Raw genomic sequence first — 27,516 nt, forward strand, 5'->3', positions numbered from 1 at the left:
AAGAGCAGCCACTGATATTGTGACCTCTTGAGATCCTACCTGGAAACTGTTTTCACTTGCTGTGATTCTGGCAGGTCCAACCTGGCTCTGTAATGAAGGCTGAATCACAAAAAACATTTCTTCTTATTCAGATCTTAGGCTTCAGATCCCCTGTTCAGATCAAGACTACAATTGTCTCAGTTTCTCTGTATTTTTGACTAATTCATTTTGCTTTTCTAGTTGTGTCTGCTGATCCTGGAAAGCAGTGAATCCCAAGTAGAAAATACTGCAATATCCTAATTTGGAAAACATTTATTTGTAAAAATTGATCTGAAAGAAAGGGGTGATGCCCATTATAGCAAAAGTATGCTTTAAAGAGAAAGTTGGGCACGCAGACACATGGAACTCTGGGGGTGTACCTTGAAGTACTGTGGACTTAATTAACAGATGATGGGAGAACTCCCCAGTGAACAGGACAGTTCCCTTTCTTCTTATGTTCTGGAGAAGTTCTACTAGTAATACTGCCTTTGAGAGAATTTCAGTCAAGTGAAATTCAAGTGAATACAAGGACAGTTGGTACTTTCTCACAATCCTATAATCTACATTGTTTCTATACTTTTCTACCAGTCTTTCATAAGACTCAAATGGAAAAGGCTAATCAAATAGAAGTTTATAGTACTCCACAAAAAAGGCCCTATATGATAGACAAGCAATTAACAGTTACCCAGTATCACCTATAGGACTACCTTTGAAGTACAGGGAAAGACCCTGCTCAAAAAAGTACCTGTCTTTAGATGTTTAAAAAGTAAGTTTAGTTTAGTTGGTATTATCAGGGCAGTGGCCAATTGAAAAATGCAAGAGTTCTTGTTCTTTTCCACTGATGGGAAAGCACAGATCATTGTCCATGAAAAACAAGAGTTCCCATTCCATACTCAGCCTCTAAGTCTGAACTAAAGAGTTCTTATTAGGCTAGAGGCGCCTTCCTAGATTATTCAGAATAGGATCACCCAACTGAGCTGACTGGAAACAACTGATAAGGCTGGCTGTCAGAATCAAGAATGGCAAAATTTGATTAAAAGCCTGAAAGAAAGTAGGAACTGCTGCTGGTGGTATGACTTGTTCTTCCTCACTGAAAATAACTTGGGAGTGAAAGAAGCGACACTTTCCTTCTTTTTGCTGTCAAGTTATTACTGAATAACATTGTCTTTTGATCACAAATAATAAAAGTGGCACTTCAAATGTACCACCTTATATGGGCAGCAACATATTGTAGGACACTAGAAATCTTAATTATTTAAAAAAGTGGTTTTTTTTTTGTATTAAAACTTGAACGTGCTTTATCTATGTTTGCATTTGGTTTCTGTGTGTCAGAGTAAATGGTACACGGAATGTGCACAGTCCCCAGAAATTAACCTGATTTCATCTGCTTTATGGTGAAATATGAAAACATTAGCAGAGAGAATTTTGAATGTATCATTGTCTTGACAAAATACAGTATTTAGGTATCTTTGTACCCTATCTTATTCTTGGTGCTTTATTTGTTCAAATATAGGTAATCTGTGATGAATCAAAGCTATCTATATCACTGAAACTTTGGATTTTGGGTACTTTAAGTTTTCATGAACTATCCATTGAGAACTTTTCATAAAACTTATGAAAAGCTTATAATAGATAACTCTGTTTAAGAAAATAGTAAAGTGCTTGTAAACCTTTTTTGAAGGAGGCCAGACAGAATGCTGCTAATCTGTGCAGCACTGCTATGAGAGGTGATGTGCAAATGGAATTTTTCGTAGGCATGTTGTCTGTTATCTGATTTTACCTGTGTTGTGAAGAAGATTTATATTTGATGGAGTTACGTAGGCTGAGTTACACAAACTGTTGCCTTTATTTCTCCTGAACTATTTGGTGCAAAGTACACTTAGGGAGTAGAAGACTGTGAGTAAAGGTGTATACCAGTGGCATTGCATCTCAATGGCGTTGCTGCCAGCTGGAAGAAACTGAAACAGAATTCAAATTGCTTTAAGCTGGGTTGGGTTAAAGGCTAAGTCAGCTCTGAGCATTTTTGCTATTGCCTTTGTATTGTGCTTTTGGTAGAGGTGGGAAGAGATCAAGCATCTTTCTTGAGCTGAGAGGAAAGACATTTCAGGTACCTTGTTTTATGGAATGTGTGTAGCTTTTTGGGTTGATATTAGATAATGAGCTATTCTTTTACTACTTAGATGTATCCTCTGGGAAACTTTCAAACCTTGCAACAATGAAGATGCAGAAGCTGCTTAAAAGTCACAGGCAGCATTAGGAGGAGGCAGTAACCCTTGTCATCTTTTCTAAATTACAATACTGAATCTAATACCTCAATTTGGAAGTCTTAAGGTATGCTGTAAATGAACCAAAACATAACAAAACCCATGCTTCTAAGTATGGTTATTCTGGAAGGCTACAAATAGTTACCAGGCAAGAAACAGTATTACCCAGTGGTACCTGAGAACAGATCACAGAAAATGCAGCCCCCCTCACTCCTGCTCACAGGGTAACCTGAGTGGTCTCAGAGGTGTTCTTGTTCACTTTTAACAAAGTTCTCAAGATCATTTACTGTTCCGCTGTGCACTGTGGGTGCTTGCCTTTACCTGGTAGATCTGCTTTGTGAGTTTAGGGTGAATTTGGGAGCTGGAATCCATACAGCTGCAAGAGCGTTGGCACTGTTTTGACCTGATACGCCTTGCTGAGAAATCTGTGTATGATGTTTCCACTGAGGTATGGATGCATTCTGAGTAACCTCCAGTGTATGTATTGTTTTGTATCCCAGATGTGTGCTCCTTTCTCATAACTGTTTTTACGACAGTATCAACAGCAGATTTTTAGTGAGCCAAAAGAAATAAGATAGTAAGTCATCAGCTTTTTTCCTGCATGTGTCGTGTGTGTGAAATGCGGAATGCAAACTAGAATAGTTCGGAATCCATGTCTTCTTATTAATGGTAGAATTTCAGCTTTTTGTGCCATCTTAATAGTAGGATACAGTGTTACCATAAGTAACTTTTTCTGGTAATATAAGAAATGAATAACTAAGGATTCATTGCTGAATAATGAATAAACTAAAGGCTCGATTAGCACCTTTCAGCTTTAAGATAATTTTAGTGCCACAGCTATTTGAGTCAAGAAGAGATGTCACTGAGAGTAAAAAGAACAAAAGAGCAACCATTTGAAATGCTGCTGTTAAACTTGTACTGTGTGGTTATTGTCATACATTTGTCTGGTTTGTGAAACACTCACATAAGCTGTTAGGCCTGCCACATGCAGGAAAGACCTGCAAAACTTGTTTTTACTACTATTAACAGTGGTAGTGGATCGTGTATGTAGTATCATGAATTAACCTATCTGTTCTCAATATTTGATGGAAGAGCCTGCTTCTAACAAAATGAATGAAACGAGAAGGGTCACAAAATGGTGAACTAATTGATTAGGTACCTTTAAGAGAAGAGATAATTCTACATGAGGTGTGATACAAGAGGGAATTTTTTCTGACCTCATCACAGGAGACCTTGTACAATAGGACAGATTTGCAGACTGAACTTAAGGTCTAAAGAACCAGCAAAAATGTGTAGTAAAAATATAGAAATTGTGGCTGCATGGCTGGGGAGACCTGCAGTTTGTAACTGGGGGAAAAAACCTGAATGCTGAACATGTCCTTACATAAAACATAAACTCGCATAGGAATAATAGTTACCTCCTCCCCCTCTCTCTCCACATGCACATGTATGCACACAGAAGTACTAACAGTGCTAACAGAACACCAAAAGATTTGTCAGTATGCATTACAAAATCTGGAGCTACAACTGCTAATACTTGTAGCAGTACTAGTACAGTTACCAATGCACAGCTGAAAAACAACACATTCTATCACATTTTTTCTTTATCTTTTTGGTTCATCTCTAATAACAAAAATAAATCCATTTGTCATTTATATGTGCCAGGTTTGGGGAAAATTAACTAATTACAAACTCTCCTGAGGCTGAAAAATTACAACTTTGTCCATTCAAACCTAAATCCTGGTGCTCCTGCGTTACTGTAAATGCGTAGGGTAAAAATCCATGCAAGCTTCCTCAAAAGATGAACTTAGATTTGGCAGCTTGTTTTGTTACCTTTGCACTTTTAAAACAGCAAATACTAACTAGTATAAAATACCTAATGTCTTTGTTTTGGACAAAATCTGTTCTTAGAATATGAAAGTGATCAGTGGTGCTGACAGTCTGCTCAGCGTGATGAACATGCGAAGCCATCCTGACTAGGTTTTGTCACAGTATGACTCAATCTACGTGGTCAAATTTGGCTTCTGTTTTAACAAGATTGACTAGACCTATGAACAAATATACATAGTGAATGCCAGCAGACTCCAGGCTTGGAACATGTGCATGTAGGGAAAAATGAATCTTGAAGCACAGTGATGCTGAACATGCTTCAGTATCCACTAGTAATATAGCACTGATGAGATCACATAAAATGGAGAGCTGAAAGTTACACTATTCAGCTTCGTATCTGTTCTCACAAAGGTTTTCAGCTGTAGATATTCACTCACAAGAAGAGTATGAATCACACACTAAATACTGAATTTTCCTCAGTAAACCTGTCTGTGGTGCTGGCAGTTAGGTATTCTGCTTGCAATGTTTTTAAATACATTATGTTTATTTACATCCTGTTCAAAACTGGATACAGGCGAATTTCAAAGCCCACTGAAGTCAACTAAAACATGTACAGTAAATGGATCACAACAATAGCATTTGACAGGGTTTGGGTTTGGGTTTTTTTTTCTTATTTTTCCCTTAAACAATGGCAGTGAGATTTATTTTGTTGAGGAAGAGTCATGAGTATTCTCACCCTGAAGTGTCACTTAACATAAGCTGCTGTTTCACCACAACTAAAGTTTCCTGAGCTCAGATTGTAACCTCATTTAGTGCCATGTGGAAATGTTCTTGATCTCAGCAAAAAGGTGGAATAAGAGGAAAAGGCTAACATTATTTAGGAAACTTGAACTCCCCAGAGCATAAGTGGTGAAAACCACACTGAGAATATTGCTAGAGATGCTTGCACTGCTGCTCTGACTGTGTTCTCTGGATAAATTAGGCCTTCAGTCTCTTCAGAGAGTTAAACCTGCACCTCCTCTCACTTCATATGCAAGCAACTTTCTTATTAAAAGGTCTTTTTAAAGTCTGATGAAAGGAATTTAACCATTTCAGTGTTCTGTAAGGTTCGTTGTATGTTCAACATAACAAGCTTCTCATAATCTCTAGCCTCCAGGAAGCAACTCGGATCTTGCTGGCTGGTGGTGGTGGGTGTGTAACTGCAGTAACTGCAGCTGTAGCGTAAGGGAGGTGCGATCTTCCCTCCAGAGATAGGGAATTGGAAAGGAGAGGCTGAAGAGAAATCCTAGTAGCTGCTAAAATTTGAAAGGGATGTTAGGTTCTTTATGGTGGCTGCAACTTGTGTTAGTTTTGGTTGGTTTTGGTGGTCATTTTTTTAGTTGTTTGTTTTTTGAAGGGGGTATTGATAGAGGGGAAAATGATAGCTAAAAAGTTGATGCATTGGGATATTGAGGCCTTTTGCTTTACTGTGAGTGAAAGAGCTTTTGAAAACAGGAGCTGATTAGCTATTGTGCAATGCTGTACTTAAATGCTTCTGGTTGCAGAATTAGTGAAGCAAAAGTATATCTGTTTTTTTTTGTTTGGGCCCCTAAAAATTATATATCAAGACCAGAACATCAAATAACTTCTTTATATTCAGCTTATTAACAAAAAAGTTCCTTTGAATTAGTGAGTAACTACGGCAGTGGCTCAGCCAGCTGAGATGTACCTGCTGAAGCTCTTGCATGCTGCAGGATCGTAAGACTGTCAAAGCTTCTGAATTTCATAAAGGAATAAGAATGAGACCAGGCGTAGGCTGCAGCTGTAATCTGTGCTTGGTAGCATACAAGTCCTCTCCCATGAGTCACACACTTCAGAGAACACTGTGGATTCTGTTTAGCCTCTTGGGAATTTTTTTTTCTTAGTATCTTTCCTCCTCCCCTGGGCTGCAGTCTAATACTTCGTGCACTTCTCATCTCCCTTTCTGTGCATAAACTCATGTTAATGTGAGTTGTTAAGATGAAATCTAAGAAATCCACAGTTCTGATGTAGATACCTTCTGACACAGTTCATATGGTTAATTTCAGAGGTGGCCCAAGGCTGGAAATTGCTCTCTAGCCTACCTACCAAAGTCATCCCCAGTAATAGCCCTGCCTCTTAGGCTGTTATCCACACTCTTCCTTTCTTTCTTTCTTACTAGGAACAGCATTTTAATCCATGTTTATGTCTTGTTTTGAGGCTGATAAACCTGACAAACCTGCTGAAGATTCTTTGCCCTTCTTTAAATTAGACCTTCATGAGAATTATTTGTTTTATTCTTTCACAGTCCTGCTTTCCTCTCCTACTCTTTTCTGTTTTGACCAGCTCTTTAATGCTCTTCTTGCATCATGTTGCTCTTTCCCCTCATGCTTTTTCTGAGCTGCTGTCTCTGAACTCCCTCAGGCTGTTCTCTCTTCTCACAAATCTATATTCCTTTTCTGACTTTACCTCATGTTGATAACTCGCTGTTCCCTCATACTCATTCAACCTGTGTCTGTTTTTCTGTTTTTCCATTCACCGAGGTTCTTTTGATTTGTTCTGAGAAACATTACTCATTCTCTGTTGCTTAGTTCCCAACTTTTAACTGTCACATCACCAGTCCATTCCTCCTATGCTCTCACTCAGCCTTTCTGTGAATTGTGTTCATTACTTCTAGTGAAATGATTTCCCATGTTTTACTTTCCTCTTTCCCAAACCTTTTCCTCTGCCTCTCATTGCAAGGTTTGTCTTGCCAGCTTCCAGCCCTGATTCCCTCTCAGCAATGTCTTTTCTCTAGCAAAACCATTCAGGCGGAAATCTGATGACCCAAATGACTTCTTCCACCATGGATTTACACCCCTCCCACCCCAGTGTAATTAAATTCCATACGTGCAGACTCATCTTTACAGCTGAGTCAATCCTTTCCCACTGGCATTTTTTCTTCTTTATATAGGTTTCTGCCAATGTGATCTAGTAAGATGTGCCCATCTGCTCTCCTCTGCTCATCTTTCCTTTCTCTACTTTCCATCTTTCTTCCTTTCCTTTCCATCTTGTTTTCATGAATACAGAAGTTTCTCAGTTCCTGTATTTATACACTGTTTCAGTTTACCCTAGAAATCTTGCCTAGCTTCAGTGACTTTCTCATTCTTTTCCTTGATTTTTGCCTTTCCTCTGGTTCTTTCCCCTAAGAAAATGCATAAGCAGAACTGCTGTGATTTATTTCTGTGTAGAGTGTCCAGGATGCTTTCATCACAGATAAAACATGATCACAGATAAAACTTGTCTATTGTTTCCATGGTTCCCATTTACCAGAGCATCTTTTCCTTGCCTCTTGTTTGGCCTCGAGCTTCAATCTCTGAATCTTCACTGGCTGCTTTTCCCTATTACGTTAATCAGACTTCTTTTCTTCAGGACACTGCTGTCTGTACCCAGGCTCTCAGGTTCTTACTACATAGATTCTGATGTTGACCTCTGATTAGTTTATACCTGTCACTGGAATAGTCTAAACCAAGCATGTTTTTGTTCTCTAATGTGACCTTATATGCACAGGAAGAGAAACTTCCTTTTACAAAGCTACAATTTTATCCTGTTTCAAATCCCTCTTTAACTTTCTTTGGCTATAACTACCCAAATTTCCTTATGCTTTCATAAGATATTGTGTGTAATAAGGTTGAATGAGTGACGGGAAATTTAACATTAAATTCTTAACCAAACCTCATGTTCACTAGCTTTTCTACATAATCATCTCCTTAATCTCAGTAAGACCCATGGAATGGCAGCCCTGTGGTATGTGAGTCTTAGCTCATGAACACCCAACATAAGAACTATAGTAACACCAATGATAAAAGCTAAACAGCAAGTCTAATGAAGACATAACCTGCCCTGCTGTCATCACCTGAGGTGCTTACAAAACACTGAGTGGGTCCTGCATTTTGTTTCTTGCTTTATTACAAATTTTTAAATGAGTCTGATGTTTGTATGTCCCTAAAGCAGATGCTGGCTCTGATGTTTCTCCTCACCCTTTTCTAGCAGCCAGGATTTTCTGCACACCCACTGTAATATTATTGTAATACTTCATTCTTTATGGAAGTCTGAAGGTCACCTCTGAAATGACTGCTGTGGTGGATCCTGGTCTTAGTTAAAACACTGTGAAGCACAGGCAAATCTATATGCAGTCACTGACACTACTCTGGATTTTCAGTAACACAACTCAGGATAGAACTGTTGTATTTTTGGCTCTATTCAAGAATCAGTCAGTATTATGTACTGGTTGTGTTGATGCTGCTTCTCACTGTTTCATACAAGTTTGTGAATGTGCTAAAGCAGGTCATGATTTAAATATCTGCCAAGTATTCAGGTATTAATGCTTTACAGGATTTATGTTTCCAACTTCCTAAAGTAAGTGGGGTGTGCATCATTTAAAGAAAAAGAACTAATAGATTCCTGTATTCTGCTGTGGTCTGAATCTCACCTGAGTTGGTGCAAACTTTAATGCCACTAACTAAAGCTCAAAATCTAGCTGGAAACCACTAACTAGCCTAAGTGGTATTTCAGTACTGCTAAAGTATGTTGGATGATTCCAAACAACAGAAAAATATGTGATTTTTAAACCTATGAATATAATATCTCACTGCAGAAAATTATTCTGTTACGTCTATATTACATAGATAGGTCTATGACTACATGTAATAGGAGCAAGTAGTTTACTCTGGGTTCTCCACTATTTCCTTGTAAAATTTTCTTCTTCCATGTATCCATAGGTGGTCCAGGCAAGTCCAATTGCCGTTGTCTAGCAAGTGCTTTCTTGAAATGGAATCTTTCTCTACTTTGTCTAAGCCTAAAATCTTCCAAAGTTTCCAACTGAATTTCCTGTTTTGTGGGAATGGCAAATGCATATCCACACCATAAAGCTCCTCTTCTGTTGAATTTCGCATCCTTGCCTCAAAGTTTGCAGATATAGCAGTAGAGTTTTCAATTTCTTTTAGCCTGGGTGAACTGTTTAGTTTTGCTCAAGCACTCAGACATTTATTCAGGGAAGGATATCTGCTGTAGAGATTTTTCAACCCAAGTACTTTCCCAAGTCTTTAAGCAATGGAAAACAGCAACATCAATAATATTGTCAGCCAACTGCAACAACAAGTTTTACTATCAACTAGGAGGTTGCATTAGGAAAAAAAAATCATCCTTTCTTCCTCTTATTTCAGATTTCAATGATTGTCTGAAGAGAATGTTGGTAATGCCTCTGGCCAGAGTTGTTTTAAAACAACTTTTTTTCTGTAATAAATGCACTTTAATCACTGTACATGAAAGTATTTCAACCTTGCATTTATTCTGCATGCATACCTGGGACTCTGTGGATGCTTTCCTGGATTCTAAAACCTGAACCGATTTCCTTATTCCTTATTAGCCTCAGTTCTGCTCCAAAAAAGAGATTAAAAAGAAAAAAGCCTGTTTAGTGGGACACTTGAGTTCCTCCTCAGTAAAGTACCTTGGGTATTTCCTGCTACATTGTACTCCCTCATGTCATCTTACCCTTTTTTAATAGTGTAAGAAGTGATTGAAAGTTTAAACCTGCAGAAATAAGGTTTTGTTAAACTACTGGAATTCTCTGTGGATGTGTCTAATTACTACAAACGGATGACATTAGATTGGCTTATACCTGTAAGTCTGATGTGTGCTGTGCTACTTCTTGCTAGATTTGCTTGTATTTGCTTTTACATGGGTAAGTGCTCAAACAGGCAGGATCACCACCTCCAAACTTTCAGGTAAGTAAAGAGAAAGAAGTGATCAGAATCAATAACCTGGGAAAATACAGCTTGGTAATGGTTTTGGTTTCTTCCTCTGGTAGCATATGTTCTGTAATACTGAATAGTGCACCAGTCCTGAATCAACAAAGGTTGCTGGCAACTGCAGCTAAAACTGTTGTGGAAAGTTTGCTGCAACCTTTTGAACTTCACTTTACTTTCTTATATTAGGTACTATTGGGGAAAATTTATACTTAACATCTGGCTACTAGGACAGAAATATTGTAAAAAGCTGAACAAGATTGGACTCCTAATGCTCTGTGTGTGCATGTTGGGGTGATGAAGCTAAATTATTAGGTTACTGGTACTGCTTGCATATGAGGAAGAATATAGCTTTGTGCCTACAATGCCAGCTGAAATTCCTGCTGTTAGCAGTGTACCTTACGCACAGCCTACATTGACTGTGATAGTAACAGCCCTTAGCTTTATTCTGAGCTTAGAAGCCAGCTCCTTTCAATAAGATCTTGGAGGGGGGAACATCTTTCAAGGCATGCCATGGTAGTGTGCCAGTAGCTAATGCAACAAGATACGGTACTCAGATCCTTCCTTAGGAAAATTTGCACAAATGAACTGTGGTGTTGCCATTCTCCTTCCCTGCCCTCACTGTTTCTTGGGGACATGCTGAGCAAAGGGCTGTTTATGATTACAAACACAGAGATCAGTTTGAACAAGACAAAAGTGATGGGTAGAGACAAAGAGCAAGACTAGATATGAAATCAACAATAATGACTGGTTTTATTTGCTATAAAAGTATGGACAGAAGAATGTTATATAATAAACCAGTGCAGAATTTTTCTCAGATATTCTTCCCACTCTATAAACTGTTTTGGCATTACATCTTTGGTAATTGAAATCAATCACTGTAAGCTCAGGATTTGGGGCATGTTAATTTTATCTTGTGTGAAGAACTACCCATTTCAGTCATTAGAAGATAGCCCATATATAACATCAGATTAAACAAATATAGTAACATTTTGAGCAGCTTCAGTTGTCAGGAGAAGGCAGGTGTGTTGGTTTAGATACACACAGAATCAGAATGCATTGGAAGGGACCTTCAAGCTTGTCCAGTTCCAACTCCCTGCCATGGGCAGGGACACCTTCCACTAGAGCAGGTTGCTCCAAGCCCCGTCCACCCTGGCCTTGAACACTGCCAGGGATGGGGCAGCCACAGCTCCTCTGGGCACCCTGTTCTACATATGCAGTGTAATCTGATCATTCAAAGAATAAGATTTTTTTTGTTGTTTAAACTAAGTTTAGAGAGAAATGTGCACAGTGCAAGGAAGCAATAGGGCTTTCCATTACAGTAACTGAAAATACTTTTATCTAATTAGGAACTTACAGCCATGAGACACTTCCAGTTTCAATACAGAAACTGATCTAAAAAACCCTTCAGAACAAATTCTAGACTGCCTTGTTTTCCAAGTATGTTCCGAGGAAAAGTAAACCTGATGAGAGGAAGTTGATCTATACAAAGTATTATGTTACTACTACTGCATTACTGTCCTGGCTCCATAAATTTATTCTTTTTCTTAACTTTAAAAAGCAGTGACTGTGAACTTGGAAGATGGTTCTTAGTGTAGGTAGAAAAACTTAAATCAATTTTTTTACTGTCATGAACTGTTGGGAAATAGTATCTATTACTATGCTTTACAAAGCAATAATATGATTGCTCCATTGTATTCCTACTTGAAATAGTGATATCCAAATACGTTATAAAACTATGCAATAGGAATGAATGACAAGCAGAATAATTGATAGGTAAACCACTGTGGGATGTGAATGATCCACCTGAATGTCTGTGGAAATGTGCAGTAAGAAGCAAAACACAGTGCACAGGTGGTCTGAAAAGTTTTTTTTTCTTGAAAGTGTCTTTCTACCAAACTGTTTGTCATAAGCAATTGTTGAGGCCAATAACAGGAAGTTGAATGAAAATTCTACTTATTCTACTTATATGGGCATAAAATCTCCAGATTTATCAGGAGTGCTGATGCATTTTGGGAGGAATATGTATCCTGTTGCTGTGCTTGTCTCTAGTGAGCCTTTTTGTTTTCCCAGGATGAAGCTTGACTAAAGAGAGGAGGGGGAGTCCCATATGTGCTGCATGCAAAATTGTTCATCTTTAATCACAGATGTGCAGAAAATGTCACAAAGAATTCAGCCGGGTCTTAATGACATGACAGTGAGTGTCATGTCATTAGGTAATGATGAGGACTTAAATGTTCTGAACATGTCAGAATAAACATGATTAATGGAGCCCAATCTAATTTTTATGCAATGAAAACAAGAATTTGGCCTGACATCCGATATAGTAATTCCATTCTCTCCGTGTGGCTGGAAAGCTACTCAGTACGAAACAGCTTCCTCAACTTTTATTTTTCATATTCTATGACCACTGGAAAAAGCCAGTTATTTGAAGAAGGCATAACTCCTCGTTTTGGAAGGTTTTTCTTCCCACATCTTTGATGTATTAAATCTGTGCTGATTACCCTTCTATTAAAGTGTATGCTGTTAACTTTCTGCTGATTAATCTGTTCTTCCTGTGCTAATGTCCTTCTGATGTGCAAAAGGAAAGATAAATGTAGCTGCTATTAAGACTCTTCTTGTAGAATTTTAGACCAGGTATTAGCATTTGAGGCAAAGGATTCAGATATTTTTATATTTCAGTTATCCAAAGTGCTTACATTACAAGCCTGCTCATACATTGTGGTTCCTACTGGCAAAGACAACAGATAAGCACTCCATACTGCCATGTAGAGGTGACTTCATGTACTAACTGGATAACTAGTTCAGAACAACTGAGAGTAATACTGTTGTGGTTAGGTTTTGGAATTGGTCACTGCAGAAGTCCTGTTCTAGTTAATTAATTTCATGCCTGTGGATTTGGGGTGCCTTTACAGGAGTTGGAGCATGGACATTCAAAGAATATAGTGAGAAGACAGGTTTAACTGGGAGCAAGAAAGAAGATGGGAAGTTGAAATACTGTACAGGAAATCTTCAGAACTGAGTAAAAGCTGCTGTACTGAAAATGCATATGTTTACAGTGTTCTGGGACTCTAAGGAAAGACAAGAACGAGTGGGATATCCAAGTATATCAGTATACTTCATATGCTGATTTTCTGACCACCTTTTTGTGGTCGGAGTTCCAGTTGTGGAATTTTGCAGTTGTTTGCAACAATCATCTATTCATCTTATTCTAACTAAAATATAAAGCTCTCCTCAGTTCACTGGCACCAGCCCTGGCCTACACTGACTCATTGTGGTAGTCATGAATCCAGGTCTACTCTGGTTCAACTATGTATCTCTGTCCTTTTTCTCTGATGTTACAACATCTTTTTCTCTGATGTTAAGGGATTAACGGTGATTGCTGAAACTGTTTGTCCTTCCATATGTGCGCGTTTTGTGTTCCCAGATACCTTGACATTTAGATACTGGAAACTGCTGAAAAGGGATCCAGTGTATTGCAAGAACCTGCCTAATACCAAGGTGCTGTTACAGAACTATAGATTCCCCAGATGCATAACAGTGGGGACTTGGATTTGAAAGCAGATGGATAGACTACCTTTCTACTTGTCAGACAATCATAAATTAGAAGAGATCTGTAAGTGTTTTTAAGCATGTTTACAGACAAAGCTATACAAAGTATAGAAACTAAGATTAGGATAGCCCACTGTGACGAAGAATACATACATAACAGAAGAATAGTAATACCTCTTGCAAAACAGTAAAGATTGAGATCATTACACTTGTTTCTACTACCTCAGGAATGAAATCCTAGATATATAATTTATTACCCTCCCAAATAAATGTTCTAAGAATGTTTTTTCTTGTAAATGTGAGATTGGAACTCACAAAGTTAGGTTTATCCTTTTCTTAACCATTTAACCCACCTTCAGTACTGCGGCTGATGTGATCTTCTTTATCTATATGTGAGAAGCTCTCATCTTGAAGTCTTTATGCTGAGCTATATCTCAGTTAACTGTACTTAAAGGTTAGCTAAAACTATCATTTGATATAATTAATTACTACTATAATTAATTTCTACTATAGTGACAACTACTGGGAGGACAAGATCTTGTTGAAATCCCTGGCTGGTAAGGATTTTTGGCAAGACAAAAAGCAAGAGTTGAAATTCTCAATAGTAAAACACTCTCTTACAAAACATCTACTAGTAAATGAGTATGCATTTATAAATATGTTACACATTAAAATAGAAGTCAGGTAAACGTAAGTTCATATTTTTCAACCAGAGCAGTGTGGCCAGGTAAGAATGAGAACCACCATGTCCTGCCATATATCTACGTAAGTGACTCATATCCTGTGATGTAGGTGATGTGGAGAAAGGAAAAATACATATTGGTAAATCAGGTGCTTTGTTCAAAATACTTGATTACAGGTTAGTATTTTGGCGTGCTGAGATGTCTTTTGTTCACTAAAACTTCTGCTGTGATGCTTAAGAAAGAAAGAAAGCAACATACATGAGGTTGCAAGTAGCTGTAGTTCCATTTCTTTTCTCACCAAAGCTTCTGTTCAACATCTGGCTTGGATCATTCTGTCCCTTTCATACTAGTGTGGAATCATCCTCTTCAATACATATTTTAATGCTTTGTGACATCTACACTGAAATGCTAGGAAGTTCATGCAAGAAAACTTCCAAAGACTTCTACAGCAACTTTGAAAATAAAATCTGGAAGATTCAGTCTTATTAAAATATAGTAGAATTTATATTCCTGTAGTCGGCTCTGAACTCAACCTTATCTCTGAGAGTATCTCGGTGGCATGTAGTTCAGTTTGTAAAAATACTCACTGAAACCCCCCTAGACACAAGTAAGCAGACAGCAAGATAAGTGCCAAAATGGGCTGGGGCCAGCTTACAATGTGGAAGCCATGACATTTGTGATTCTGCTGCCCACTGTGCTCGAAGCTTAGTGGGAGCAGTAAGCCCTTCCTAGGAAAAAGGCAAGTTATCACCAATCAGCTGTTAGTAATGTGTTTTCCCTCTGTGAGAGGTAACTGCTTCCTGCTGTTGCCTTCTGCAGAGTTCCAAATAGGAGGCTTAACCCCTAATTTGGGAAAGACTAATTGCTCTAACAGTCACTGCAAAGTTGTCAGCCCTTGCTTGGGATGGCATTTCCTGTGCTTTTTGTATTAAACACTATTCACTTATACTTACTTCTAGTAAACATATATAGTAAGTATAGTACTTACAGTCACAATTCACTTTTACTGTACCTCAGATTTTCCTGTTTTAAAAATGGAAGGGAAGAGGCTTAATAACAACTAGGCTATGGAAGGAAGCTTACGAAGTTTGTTGTAGTAGTGCATCACTTTATTGATTAAGCAGTATACACGTAGTACGTTGAATAGTACTGGTCTCCAAGGGGAAAGATGATCTCTTACTGTATTCTGCAATGATGAGTAATTCTGTCTTTTGCAAAATCATGAAGCAAAGTTGATCACCTCCTTTTGCTTCCTAATTTAGTTATTTAAATGTTCCATGCATTCAGAACAGATGAAAGAAAACTCGGGAGGACATCTGTCTGAGTACAAGATACTGACATAAATAGAGAGACTGGGGAAAGTAGTTGTGAGTCTGTTTCATTTTCTACTTCAGGAAAACCAGTCAGAACAGGACTGTGCAGGAAAAGCACTGCCATAAGCTCTTGCTGAGGGAGAAATTGGGGCACAGCTCAGCACTGTTTGTTTTCATGTAGGTTTAGATAATAAAACTCAGAAGGCTGAAAAGGAGATTTGATTTACCGTTGTTCAGAAACCACATTTTCTTAGGTCTGCAAGCTTCAGCTGCCCCTACGTTTTTGCTATGGTTTTAGATTTTTGCTTTTCTTTACATATTTTTCCATCTGTATTTTCTGATCCATTATTGGGATACTGAAAGGTTTAGAAGTCTAGAAGAGAAGAAAGTGAGTGGTTCGCAGCAAGAAAGCGGAGTCTCTCATTTCATTCATTTCTTTTCTCATTGTTTGGCAGGTGGAAAGCACTGATTTACAGAGCTGAACTGGATCAGCTGAAGAAGTGGGGGAAGAGAAACAAAACAAGTAGAGCGCCATTGAAAAGAACTTCAGCTTTATCTAGCAGCATCACCACAGCAACCAGAAAATACAATCAAAAGACAAGAGCTAGAGCAGAGAAGGTGAAAGTGCAGCTCCTTACCTTTGGACAGAAGGCAGCAAAATAATTATGCAGAACAGAAAAGAGTATTTCATGGATCTAGCCAAACAGTGGCAAAGGGAAGTGTGCCTTCAGTAACAGGAATGTGCCACTGTTCATGTGCTGGAAAGGGGAGTGCCATGAGATCTGCTGAAGAGACTATTTCTGTGGTTGCATATCTACATGGGTTTGCACCCCTGCTGGGACTGAATTAGGTGGTACAGGCATCTTGGACCATCAGGTACTGGAGAGCAACTTTTTTTTCTTGTTCAAGGTGTACCTGGCACGGGAACTGAAAGACACCGCAGATCCTTTTCAGAGACACAAACAGAGTGAGACAATCTCCAAGCCTCCCCCTCTGTAACCACCTGCTATACCATGGGATGTCGGCAAAGCTCTGAGGAGAAAGAGGCAGCGCGGCGGTCCCGTAGGATTGACCGCCACCTGCGCTCTGAAAGTCAGCGACAGCGAAGAGAGATTAAGCTCCTACTCCTGGGTACCAGCAATTCTGGAAAGAGCACTATTGTAAAGCAGATGAAAATCATTCATAGTGGTGGCTTTAACTTGGAGGCCTGTAAGGAATACAAACCTCTGATTATCTATAATGCAATTGACTCTCTCACACGTATTATTCGGGCTCTAGCCACCCTTAAGATAGAGTTTCACAATCCTGATAGAGCATATGATGCTGTACAGCTTTTTGCCCTGACAGGCCCAGCTGAGAGCAAAGGTGAGATTACCCCTGAGCTCCTGGGAGTCATGAAACGGCTCTGGGCAGACCCTGGTGTGCAGGAGTGTTTTTGCCGCTCCAACGAGTACCACCTAGAGGATAATGCTGCATACTACTTAAATGACCTAGAAAGGATTGCAGCACTGGACTACATCCCTACAGTGGAAGATATTCTGCGTTCTCGGGACATGACCACAGGGATTGTAGAAAATAAGTTCACCTTCAAAGAGCTGACTTTCAAAATGGTGGATGTGGGTGGACAGAGATCTGAACGCAAAAAATGGATCCACTGTTTTGAGGGGGTTACAGCAATAATTTTCTGTGTGGAGCTGAGTGGATATGACTTGAAGCTGTATGAAGATAACCAAACAGTAAGCGCACCTTCTGCTCCTTATTCTCTTGCCTTCTCTTCCTTTCCTCCTCCCCAGTGTCTGGCCTCTTTTCCCTCCACCTTCCTACCCTCCCAAGGCAGTAATCCCCAAGTTCTTAGCCCCAAATGCGATTTCCTTTGCCTCGCCCCCAGTCTATAGCAAAAAGCCAGAAACTAAGACTCCTTTATTTGGATAATTTTTTCCACTGGACAGATTTATTTAATTAATACTTTTGGGAAATGGAGGTGCTCTTCACATGACTGCAGTATTTTATATATAAGGGGGGGTGCCTTTTTGCTGAATGTTTATCTGGTTACTGTTACTCCAAACATCACTTAGTATGTGTAGTGATTAGTAGCGTTACTACTGCGTAGACAGCAGTAACATCCTGCTGTACAAAGGTGTTTGGACACCATGTTTTGTGAGTCTTGGGAAATTTTGAAGCTAAAATAGTATTGAGTAACAGTTTTCTCCCCATTTATTTCCCCAGGATCTTCAATAAGAATCTGGGATTAAAGTAATTAAAAAAAAAAAGAAGTTTTTAATGTGTATGGAAATTTAATTTTTTTTTCTTTGACTTTTTGTTGATACGGCTGATTTGTCTGGTGCAATGAATAACTATTCCTGTTTAATTCCCTTTAATGCTATTAGCTTCTGCTTTTCACAGCACACAAATACAGTAACTATGGAAAAACACATGAACATTAAGGCATATGGAAACATGTATTCACTATCACATTTAGGTTGCCTGAGTTAACCTTTAAAGGGTTTCATTTGAACTTATTTTTTTGACAGCTTTGTAAAACATGATGCTTAAGAGAGAGGTTTGTGGGTAGGAACACATAATGATTCTGTCATCTAGTGGTTCCTAAATGTGCTGTATTTATGTTTGAAAACAGCTGCTTTTCAGGAAGAATTAATCTATATTGTAAAATCAGAAAGTTAACCTTAAAATGCTTCTACTTTTCTTGTACTCCTTTACATATCTTCAGTTGTCTTACATGAATTTTGTACAGGACTAGTTGCATACCTGATTTTATTACTAAAAGTTGTTTCTTGAGAGCTTCTGTGCTCTTCAAAGATGCCAAATAGATGGTCTTGGTTTTGATAATGACTGGAAGGGCTTCAGTGGCTAAATGTGAAATCCTCCCAGAAATTACTCCTATTTTATGTAACACATGCCTTTCACCAGATCCCTGAGGCAAGGTGAACTATATCAGTACCTGGAGCAATTTCAGTGCCTTCTATTTAATCTGCTGTTTATACAGTATAACTTATCATAGAATCACAGTGCAGATTAAGATGTCAGTTGACCCAGGGGATTCCACAGTTGTGGTGATTGGAATTGACAGCAATTGAGGTGATGAAACTCCTTGAAATGGAAGTGGCTAAAGAAAAGACTTTAATAGGTGATACCTCCAACATATTTTTCACAGTTTACATAGTAGTGTTGGAGTGAGATACTAGTATGTCCTTCTGCAACTCCTACCCTCCAAACCAGCATAAAACGAGATCATCCCTGAAGAAAGCAAGTGAAACTATTCCATCCACATCCCATGCATCCCATGCAGGAAAGGAGTTCTTTATGTATCACTTTATACAATCTGTTATTGTTACTGGTACAGAGATGTGAAATCATTTCAACTCATCTTCACTTCTAATTCCCTTGTCAGTATTTTTGGTAGCTAATGCAGTTTTTACAAAGAGTTTTCTTATTAGGAGGGAGCTAAGTGATAAGTTTGAGATGCAATTAGACTACAAAATCATTTCCAAAAATATTCCCTACGTTTTACAAGCCTGTCTTAAATGCTTGAATCCTTTTTGGATTTTCTTTCTATGATTCTTTAAGGCAAAAAAACGCTTATGGTCAAGAACCTTCACCTGAGCTGAATTTTGATAAAACTCTTCTGAAATACTTGATTTTTACTGCAAATGAAATATACATTATGAGTACTGAATCTGTTACAAAGATTTTTTGTATTAGAAAGCAGCTAAGTGACAACTTTGAGAAGCAGTTCCACTGGGTCATGACAAATAATCAGACCAGAAATAATTATTCTAAGTAAAAAAAGTTACCTAATTTTTTAGTAGCTTTGTTGACTTTGTCTGCATTCTTCTATCTTATCTCCATCATTGTCTCCATGTGTCTGAGGCCATTCTATGAGTATGAAATTCTCTTTTAAATGATTTTGGCAAAGATCTGGTATTTCCAATAATCCTTGTAAGCACTGTTTAAATTGGCCCTTTTTTTGTTGGTAGAGCTTATCACATATATAATATTTCTCTATTCTTATCTTCTTTAGTGATTTTAGAGCTTATCCACTGCACTTCCATTGTCTTCCCTGTACTATGGTAACTAACCATTCACTGTTCTACATACGGTCTTAGGCTTCATTACCTGGAGATTCCTGTCTTGGCATTAGTGCCTTCCTGTTGTAACAGATTTCTGTAGTTGATTTATTTAGTGACCTCCTGTTGGCATGAGAGAAGCATTATTTGTGTTAATTCTCAGAGATATTAGGAAAAACATCTGTTATTTGTATCTAGACCCTGACTTGGAGTTAGTTGGGCTTCTTGCAATTCCTTAGACTTTTCCTGCCATGCCTTTCAGATTTAAAAATCAAAAAGAATTAGCCCAAATGGGAAATCAAAATTTGATTCTAAACACTGGAATCAAAATCCTTATGGATGTTGATTTTGATTCCAGTATTTAGAATCAAATGAATTAAGTGTCTGAGTTATTTCGGAGTGACATTGAAGCCCACTTATGCATAGTGTTTTAACAGCCTGGAGGGCTAAGCTCCTATGATGTCTTTCTATCCCTTTTCTACAAGCTGATGTTCCTTGGTGCTACTGCTTACAGAATGTACTCATCATTGAAATTCAGACTTTTATTATCCATCAGCTTCTATGTATATGCAACCACTGTCCAAGTATTTGCCCATATATGAAATTAAATTCTGCACACATATTCTCATAATCTGTGGAGAAACTGGAACACAGATGGGTGAGAACAGTCATCATCCTGTAACTCACTCTTATGTTGCAAAAAGGAGAGGGATACTAATAGCATTTCAGGGGAAACCTGGCTGTATAATCATAAAGAACAGGTTACTTTTGCCCCATCTTTCTTTGGCTATTATGTTTTTATCCAAACATACATCCATAATTTTACTATACAGAGATGGCATGTTTCATGTGTGTCGCATGGCATTAAACAGCTGTGACAGCAGAACTATGAGAAGGTACATCAACTGAACTGCAACACTGAAACTGCCACTCCTGTGAAAAGCCCTATGAATAATAGCATTGCTGACTTTAAAATGCTTCCTGGTGTAATTTCTATGCTGAAAACAGCTATTAAATGAAACTAGTTGTAACTTGCCGCTTGACAGAGAGTGTAAGAATCTGGGTGATACGTAAACTGTGCAAGTTGAGCAAAGAGTCTGTATGAATATGAGAACTCCTGGGCTTCCTGTTGACAGAAATGGATAAATGCTATGCATGAGCTCTGTCTTTACTGAAGATGCATTAAAATAATGATTGACAAATAGGGTGAAAATTGAGTGAAAAATGAGCTAGTTTGGCATACTGGTAGGTCCTGAAGATAGCTAACTCATGGAGTCTGTTCAGGGCAAGATTATTGTAGTGACACCAGTGTACAGAAGGGAGAACAAAAATAATGCCCAAATTACCAGTTGCCTGGACAGTTTTTCCCTTTGTCTGTGGTTCTGAGAGACAAAGTAAGTTAAAATTTATCCTGCCTGGAAATAAATGAGAAAAGGGAAGACTTCTTGTTTTTTTCTTTTCCTGGGGCTTTTTTTCTTTCTCCTGCTATGCTTTATTCTGCATAACTTCATTTGCAGAGGCAAAAATCACCTGCACTAACAGTTTGTAGGTCTGGCCAAATTTTGACTTATCTGTTCAATATTTAGCTGCTTACTGAAGAGCAAAATAGTGAAAAATAGAATTCTTCACTTTTTTCTTCCTCCACCTTGTGTGCTTTCTTTCGTCATTCTCAAGAACAATATTTTTCTTGCTTATCTAAGGTTATCTGCAAATATGATCTGAGTCTGTTTTCATTTCCACAGTGTTATGCGTTGTCTTCTACCTAAGATGTGATAAACAGAGCTGTATCTTTGTATGCATCATACCTACTTAGTATGACTCAGCTAGGTAACAGCTGCCTCTTCTTGTGACACAGTTGCAAAATTGGTTTGTACAATACCTTTGGAATGCTACTGCTTTATTGCAAGATCATTATTCCTGACCAGCACTCTGAGAAGGTTGCCATTGGTTTTTATATCTCCATTGTGATTTCTTCTCTATTGCATCAAATTGCTTGTCTTAGTTTTCACGGTCCTTAGCAGCTTACTGACCCATTCTGTCTTCTATTATGTACTAAGATGTCACCTCTGGCCTTTGATAATGTAAAATTATCTTTTTCTTTTTTATTTCCCCCTCCCTTCTTACATGTTGCATCCTGCACTTAGGAATTTCCTGTTAATATCTGAGTGTCTCACGCTGATTTAAATTTCTCCTTAAATGAATGTGTACTAGAGGATGTTAAATAATCTGTACTTTCATGTTAGTATTCCTGCCTCTCACCCTGACAGGGAGCCTTGCAGTTTCTTTGCAAGTCCCCCATCTGTATGCATGCAGTTTGGTGTTTCATACCTGCTATACATCCTGATGAATAGTTTTCAATTTTCTTCTACAGTGTTTAGCTGCAATAGGGTTCTAGACCATTAGAAAGGGTCTTCAGAGATAAAATAATGAAGTAATGAAATTAATTAAACATGGATGTAAGATTGAGAGTTCCTGAGGTCAGTAGTTGTAACAGATTCACACGGTGCAGGAGATACCAAGCAAAGATGGTATGTCTGCTTTTTCTAAAAATACTACTAGTTTAATAACTTTATCAGTGTGAATGCTACTTGCAGGTGACTCAGATTTAGAGAATTTTTCTCCTTTTTTATAGCCATTATTAGCAGTGAAAGGAAAAATAAAATTTGAGGGAATTCTTAGGCTCTTTTTAGTGGAGTAACTTGTTAAAAGGAAGGTGCAGATGAAAAATCAAAACCAGTTCAGACTGCAGCAGGCCTCGTGCAAATCTTTGGGGTCACAGTAGAACCTCTCAATTATCTAATAATAATTTACCTGGAAAGCTCTTTGTCACGTGTTAACTGTATGAATTCTGAACAGAAATCCTGTTTCTGCCAGGATTTTTTTTATTGAATAAACAAATTCTTAAGGAGCTTATTTGCCTTTCCTGATACTTCAGCTTTTTGAGACTATTTAAACTCCTTCCTGGCATGTGGCTGTTGTTCTGCAATACTAACAGCGAGAACAGAGGGGAAATTGTGCTACATGTAATACATGGCCCTCTTAGCACCTGGAGTTACCGCTGGAAATAAAACATGGCAGCAAACATCTTTCTGACAAAATAAGTCTCTTGGGAATCTGCAAAAAAGATTGACCTAAACCATTCAGGTGCTCTCACTTTTTATGAAGGCTTTCCATTTCATGATACTTCATAGTGAAGTTTGTGTGGGAGCAAAGCCTGGATGACTTCAGCATTCATGTGTGCAGTCTTTCAGCTCTTCAAACGGAATTCTAGCCTTGCTTTTTTTTCACTTAAGAATGTAAAATATATCTTCCCTTACCAAAGTTTAACTTTAAATGGTGATATATCAAGATTCCAGCCTTAAGGCTTGTAGCCAAGCATTTATCTTCTAAAATACGTAAATAGCAGTAAAATAATAAGTATACATAAAATGATCAATTCCCAATTTAGATATTATCTCAGGTCTGAAGATTTAGTTTTTTATGCTTCTGATATGGATACCCACACATAGAAGGGGAATAGACCAAAGCAATATGATGTTCTCTTGTAAGGAATTGCCATCTTTATGTGAAACACTCTTGATGACTCTATTGAAAATCAGTTACTTGAAAACAAATTCTGTATTTGCCCTTGTAGAATGCCTTTAACAGTAAGGAATACCATAAACTTTTAGGGCTGTGATGCATAAGTAACAGATAAAGCCTAGCCTTTTAGAAAATATGCTGCTTGGACGTTAAGAGATTTAAGCTTCAGAGGAACAACTACTTATGTCGTTCAATACAAAGTTGAAAATGACTCTTTAAGAACACTGTGTGTAAATAAGACCATTACTGCACAGTGTAATATATTCTTCTATAATGCCCTCTCATCCCTAATAACAAGTGCAATTTGTCATACATTTGAGCTTTCTAGGCTGTTGGGATAGCAATCCAAAACCCCTTCAGGATGTTAGAACACCTCCTCAGTATGTATTCCCAGTACATATTTTTTCGGTGTATTGAGAGACATCTGACATAGTTCTTCTGCCTGTGAATGTAGAAAGACACTGCATCCTGAAATGGAGGCTGACTGAATTTTTCTGGTTGCTGTTATTTGGTGGAGTTGCTACTTTACGTTTAGAGAGTTAGAAAATGAAAGGTTGATCTGAAATTTAGTCCTGAAATGCCATACCACTCATCATTATTCCTAACTGGTGAGCAGATCTCTCCCATAATATTCACTTACTAAAACCATCTAGCTTGGAAGTTGGTAACAGAACTTGTGAAGCATTTGACAAGCTTTAGTGAAGAAAGTTGTGTGGCATGAAATAAGAAAATAGGAAGTGGTCTTGAATGCCCAAAACCCTGTGAGGTTTGACAGGATTAGTGACAAAGGAAAACCAAAACAGTTCAGTAGTACAGCAAGCAAAATCATGTATGAAACCTAAAAATATTAGGTACCAGCTTTTGAAAAGCATTACGAAGTGAAGAACAAATACTTAATAATCTTGAAGGTGTTGCTACTAACATCATATTACTTGTGTTTGTGTTTGACATAGTTTTCAAGAATAGCTTTTGTTGTTTGCATGCACAGGTCAAAAAACTGGGTGAAACTAGTAACTTAGACTAGAATATGCAGACACATGAAAAAATATATAGCAGGAATAAATACGGTTCTTGCAAATGGAAGTCATGCCTTCTGAAGTTGCTAATTCTGGGTTCGTTGGTTGTCAGTTTTGGTGTGGTGGTGTGGGTTTTGGGTTTGTGTGGTTTTGTGTTGGGTTTTTTTTAGACATGAGTAAGTATGGAGGAGATGAATTCGGATGCTGAAACCATTTTACTCTGGAAAAAAGATTTTTGACAGCAGCTTTCTGAAAGGAACTAGGCTGCTGTGGCTTTCCTCTGTCCCAGAGGGGATGGTTTGTCCTGAACAAAAAAGTTGATTAAAGGTGGCAGGAGAAGTAGGAGCTGGTGGACAATTCTTCCAGTGTAAGGAGGTAGCAGAGGAGCAGGAGGTGCTCTCAGCAGCTTCCATTGTTTAAAATATTCCCAAATTGATATTAAAAAGTTGCTGTTCAGTCTGACCTACTACTGATGCTTTATGGGCAGAAGAAGAATAGAAAATATGATGTATTATAGAAAAATAATTGGAAGAGCTCTCAATATTACTGATAAGGAATCTGTTTTTTCGAGAAATGTAATCAAATGAGGCTTTTGATCAACTCTACTTACAAATAGAATTTTTCTAAGAATTGTTGTAAGATTCGTAAGAGTATTACATATATTCTTACAAAAATGTACATGTTTTCGATCTTTTTATCACTTCTGTTCTATAAAATAGGTATTCATGTTCTTGAAAATCTTTTAGATAAATATTTAATCATTGCTTGAATACTTCTGACTTTCTCACTAGAGCCCAATGTCTTCCAGTGTGGTATTTAAGAACCTTGTATCTGCTATCACTTTGAACAAAAGGTTAATATATTCTGACTTATGTTTAAGCTGTTTTATTTTATGTGGTAGCACAGAAACTTCTCAGTTGCATTAAAGCAAAGAGACTTCCCTGCGGTCGGTGCATTCTCCTTTCTTTTGTGGTTCTCAGTGCGGCCTGTAGCTATTTCTTAAGCCATGTTGCCATCTTCTACTACTGTGTAACAGATCTAGTGCATGTATAGTGTGTTCTGGCATGGTAGTGGTAGCAACCAGTCAGTGTCCTTCCTCTCTTCTTACAGATGACAATTCTGGACATGTGCTGAAGGCCTTTACTGTGTATTTGTGGTAAGGCATATGTGCTCCCAGGAGTGACTGGCTTTACCAGTCACCTGCAGCATAGGCATTCTCTTTGTGCACAGTGCCAGTCTGGAAGGATGAGGTGAGACTAGAGGACAAACAAAAGCTCAAAGGCAGTTGGATGCTGCAACCTCAGAAAGATTTGGGGCTGAGGAGTCCCATGAATTGTCGTGTTCGGTCAGCATTGTCCATGGACTGATCCCTGGGCATTCTTGTTCTGTGGCGTGTTACAGGGTTGTTCTGGTGCCTTTACACCTCTTGATCATGTTATCTTTTAAAAAAAAAATTACCATTAACTCTGTCTACTGCCCTTTATATTGATATCCTTATAGGATATTTTTATACTGATCACCTTTTATGCAAAGCACTTCAGAATGAACAGCATGAATACAATTAAATTCATTGTTGTCTCTGTATTAGTTTTCAGAACCATTTGGTGGTTATGCTAGTAGACTATTCTACCTAAATTGGACAGGACTAGTAAAAGGAGACCGTTCTAGTCTGAGAGTAACCTTGTATCTTAAAAAAATAGAAGTATTTGTTGTACATGGTGGAAAGGTGGTAGGATGGGGTTTTTTAGGCTATAAAGTTTTGCAGATGCAAGTATCTCACCACTGAAATTAGCAATATTGTCGTAGTAGCACTCAGTCTAGACTAAGGCCTTTTCAAGAGTAACTTCGGGGTGCTATTTTTTTTATTGAAAATGTTCTGTGGATGCCAAAAATATTATCTCAACTTGAACCTCATTTTGCTTAAGTTTCCTTTGCAATAATCCTAAGTGGATCCCATCCCTGTCAATCCTGCAGAATCCCTGAATTCAGTTACATATATAAATGAAAAACCTCAGTGACTTGGCATACAGTTGTAATCAGTTCTAATTTTGCTAGGTTATTGACTTTGTCCTGGCTGGGGTTTAAGGTATGTTTTAATACAGTGTTTTCTGCAAGTATAGTTATTCTTTCTGTCATTACCTAACGTATTAAATAAGTTTGGACTTTAAACAGATTCATGTAGAATCTGCCTATACACTTGCATGTATTTAGTAACTTGCATTTGTTGCTGCTGTTTTACTGCTCTTTCAGCCATTTTCAATAGGTAGAATAATCTTCATAGCCAGGAGCTTAGTCTGTATGGAAGTTCTCCATGTAACAATGGAGTAAAAGCAGCATAAAAACTGAAGAATTTGGCAGACATGCGTGTGGGTAAATGTAGTACCTGTAACACTTGCAAATGCCTTGCCAGTAATTATGTCACACACTGGTCATGGTAAGAAGAATGCACAGTTCTCCTGATTCAAAGGTGAAGAGTCAGGATGTAGAGACTTTGTGCATAGTAATTCCTAAAAAGAATTCTGTATATACTAGGTGGAGTTTGTAAACTCCATCAGAGTTCAGGCACTGTTATTTGGCTGCCAGTAAGTGAGCTACAGCACACTGGATCATCAGAATTCTGCCACATTATCTACCCTGTTCTACTATCTCCTGTAGCTTATTGAACAAACCTACTACCTGGTTACCCAGGGAATGTTCTGGGGATCCTAGATGCTGGCAGAGTATTCTGCTGTCTCTATCTTAAGTATTATCATATCTGTATGTGTTTCTACATATCTGTAGAAATTATGTACTACCATATTACTTGGAGCTGTAAGACTACACTTCTACAAGCCAGAGTTAAGGCAAAACCAAATAGTTGTTTGTAAAACTGGAAAACAGACAATACTTGGAACATGTTAATAGAGTCCAACCAAACACAGGTTTGGGCTGGAAGGGACCTTAAAGCTCATCCAGTTCCAACCCGTTGCCATGGGCAGGGACACCTTCCATTAGAGCAGTTTGCTCCAAGCCCCGTCCAACCTGGCCTTGAACACTGCTGGGGGTGGAGCAGCCACAGCTTCACTGGACAACCTGTGCCAGCGCCTCAGCAGCCGTGCAGGGAAGAGCTTCTGAGATCTAATCTAAATTTACCCTCAGTCAGTTTAAAGTTATTCCCTCTTGTACTATGTTACTGACCCCTGTTTGAGACTATGGCTAATGTTAAGTAAATTGGTTATTGCCTAATTTCAAGTCCTTCTATGACCTGATATTTATTATATACAATAAAAAGTTTTAACTCATCAAGAGAGATGACAGTTGGTTTGTCAAAGATTATAATGTGATCACAGTTTTATATATTAAGATGATGCCATAAAATGAGAACTTGCTCAAGCAAATAAACCATCAAAT

At 38.2% G+C, this 27,516-nt stretch overlaps 2 protein-coding genes across 2 annotated transcripts in view; one reads left to right on the top strand and one right to left on the bottom strand.

Moving 5' to 3' along the window:
* The window catches only part of RSPH14 (radial spoke head 14 homolog), an 84,212-nt gene that overhangs the window by 23,714 nt on the left and 32,982 nt on the right, over positions 1–27,516 (bottom strand). The gene's annotated exons all lie outside the window — the stretch shown is intronic.
* GNAZ (G protein subunit alpha z) overlaps positions 1–27,516 on the top strand; it is a 57,698-nt gene that overhangs the window by 6,627 nt on the left and 23,555 nt on the right. The window contains exon 3 of the mRNA XM_061465946.1: positions 15,899–17,179. Coding sequence (XP_061321930.1) covers positions 16,457–17,179 — 723 coding nt within the window. The 5' untranslated portion in view covers positions 15,899–16,456. The remainder of the gene's footprint in view (positions 1–15,898; positions 17,180–27,516) is intronic.

Source organism: Pezoporus flaviventris, unplaced genomic scaffold (genome assembly GCF_033815535.1).
Source record: "Pezoporus flaviventris isolate CSIRO_AGI_PZ_B2104156 unplaced genomic scaffold, CSIRO_AGI_Pfla_v1 ptg000041l, whole genome shotgun sequence".
In the NCBI taxonomy this organism is placed as follows: Eukaryota; Metazoa; Chordata; class Aves; order Psittaciformes; family Psittacidae; genus Pezoporus; species Pezoporus flaviventris.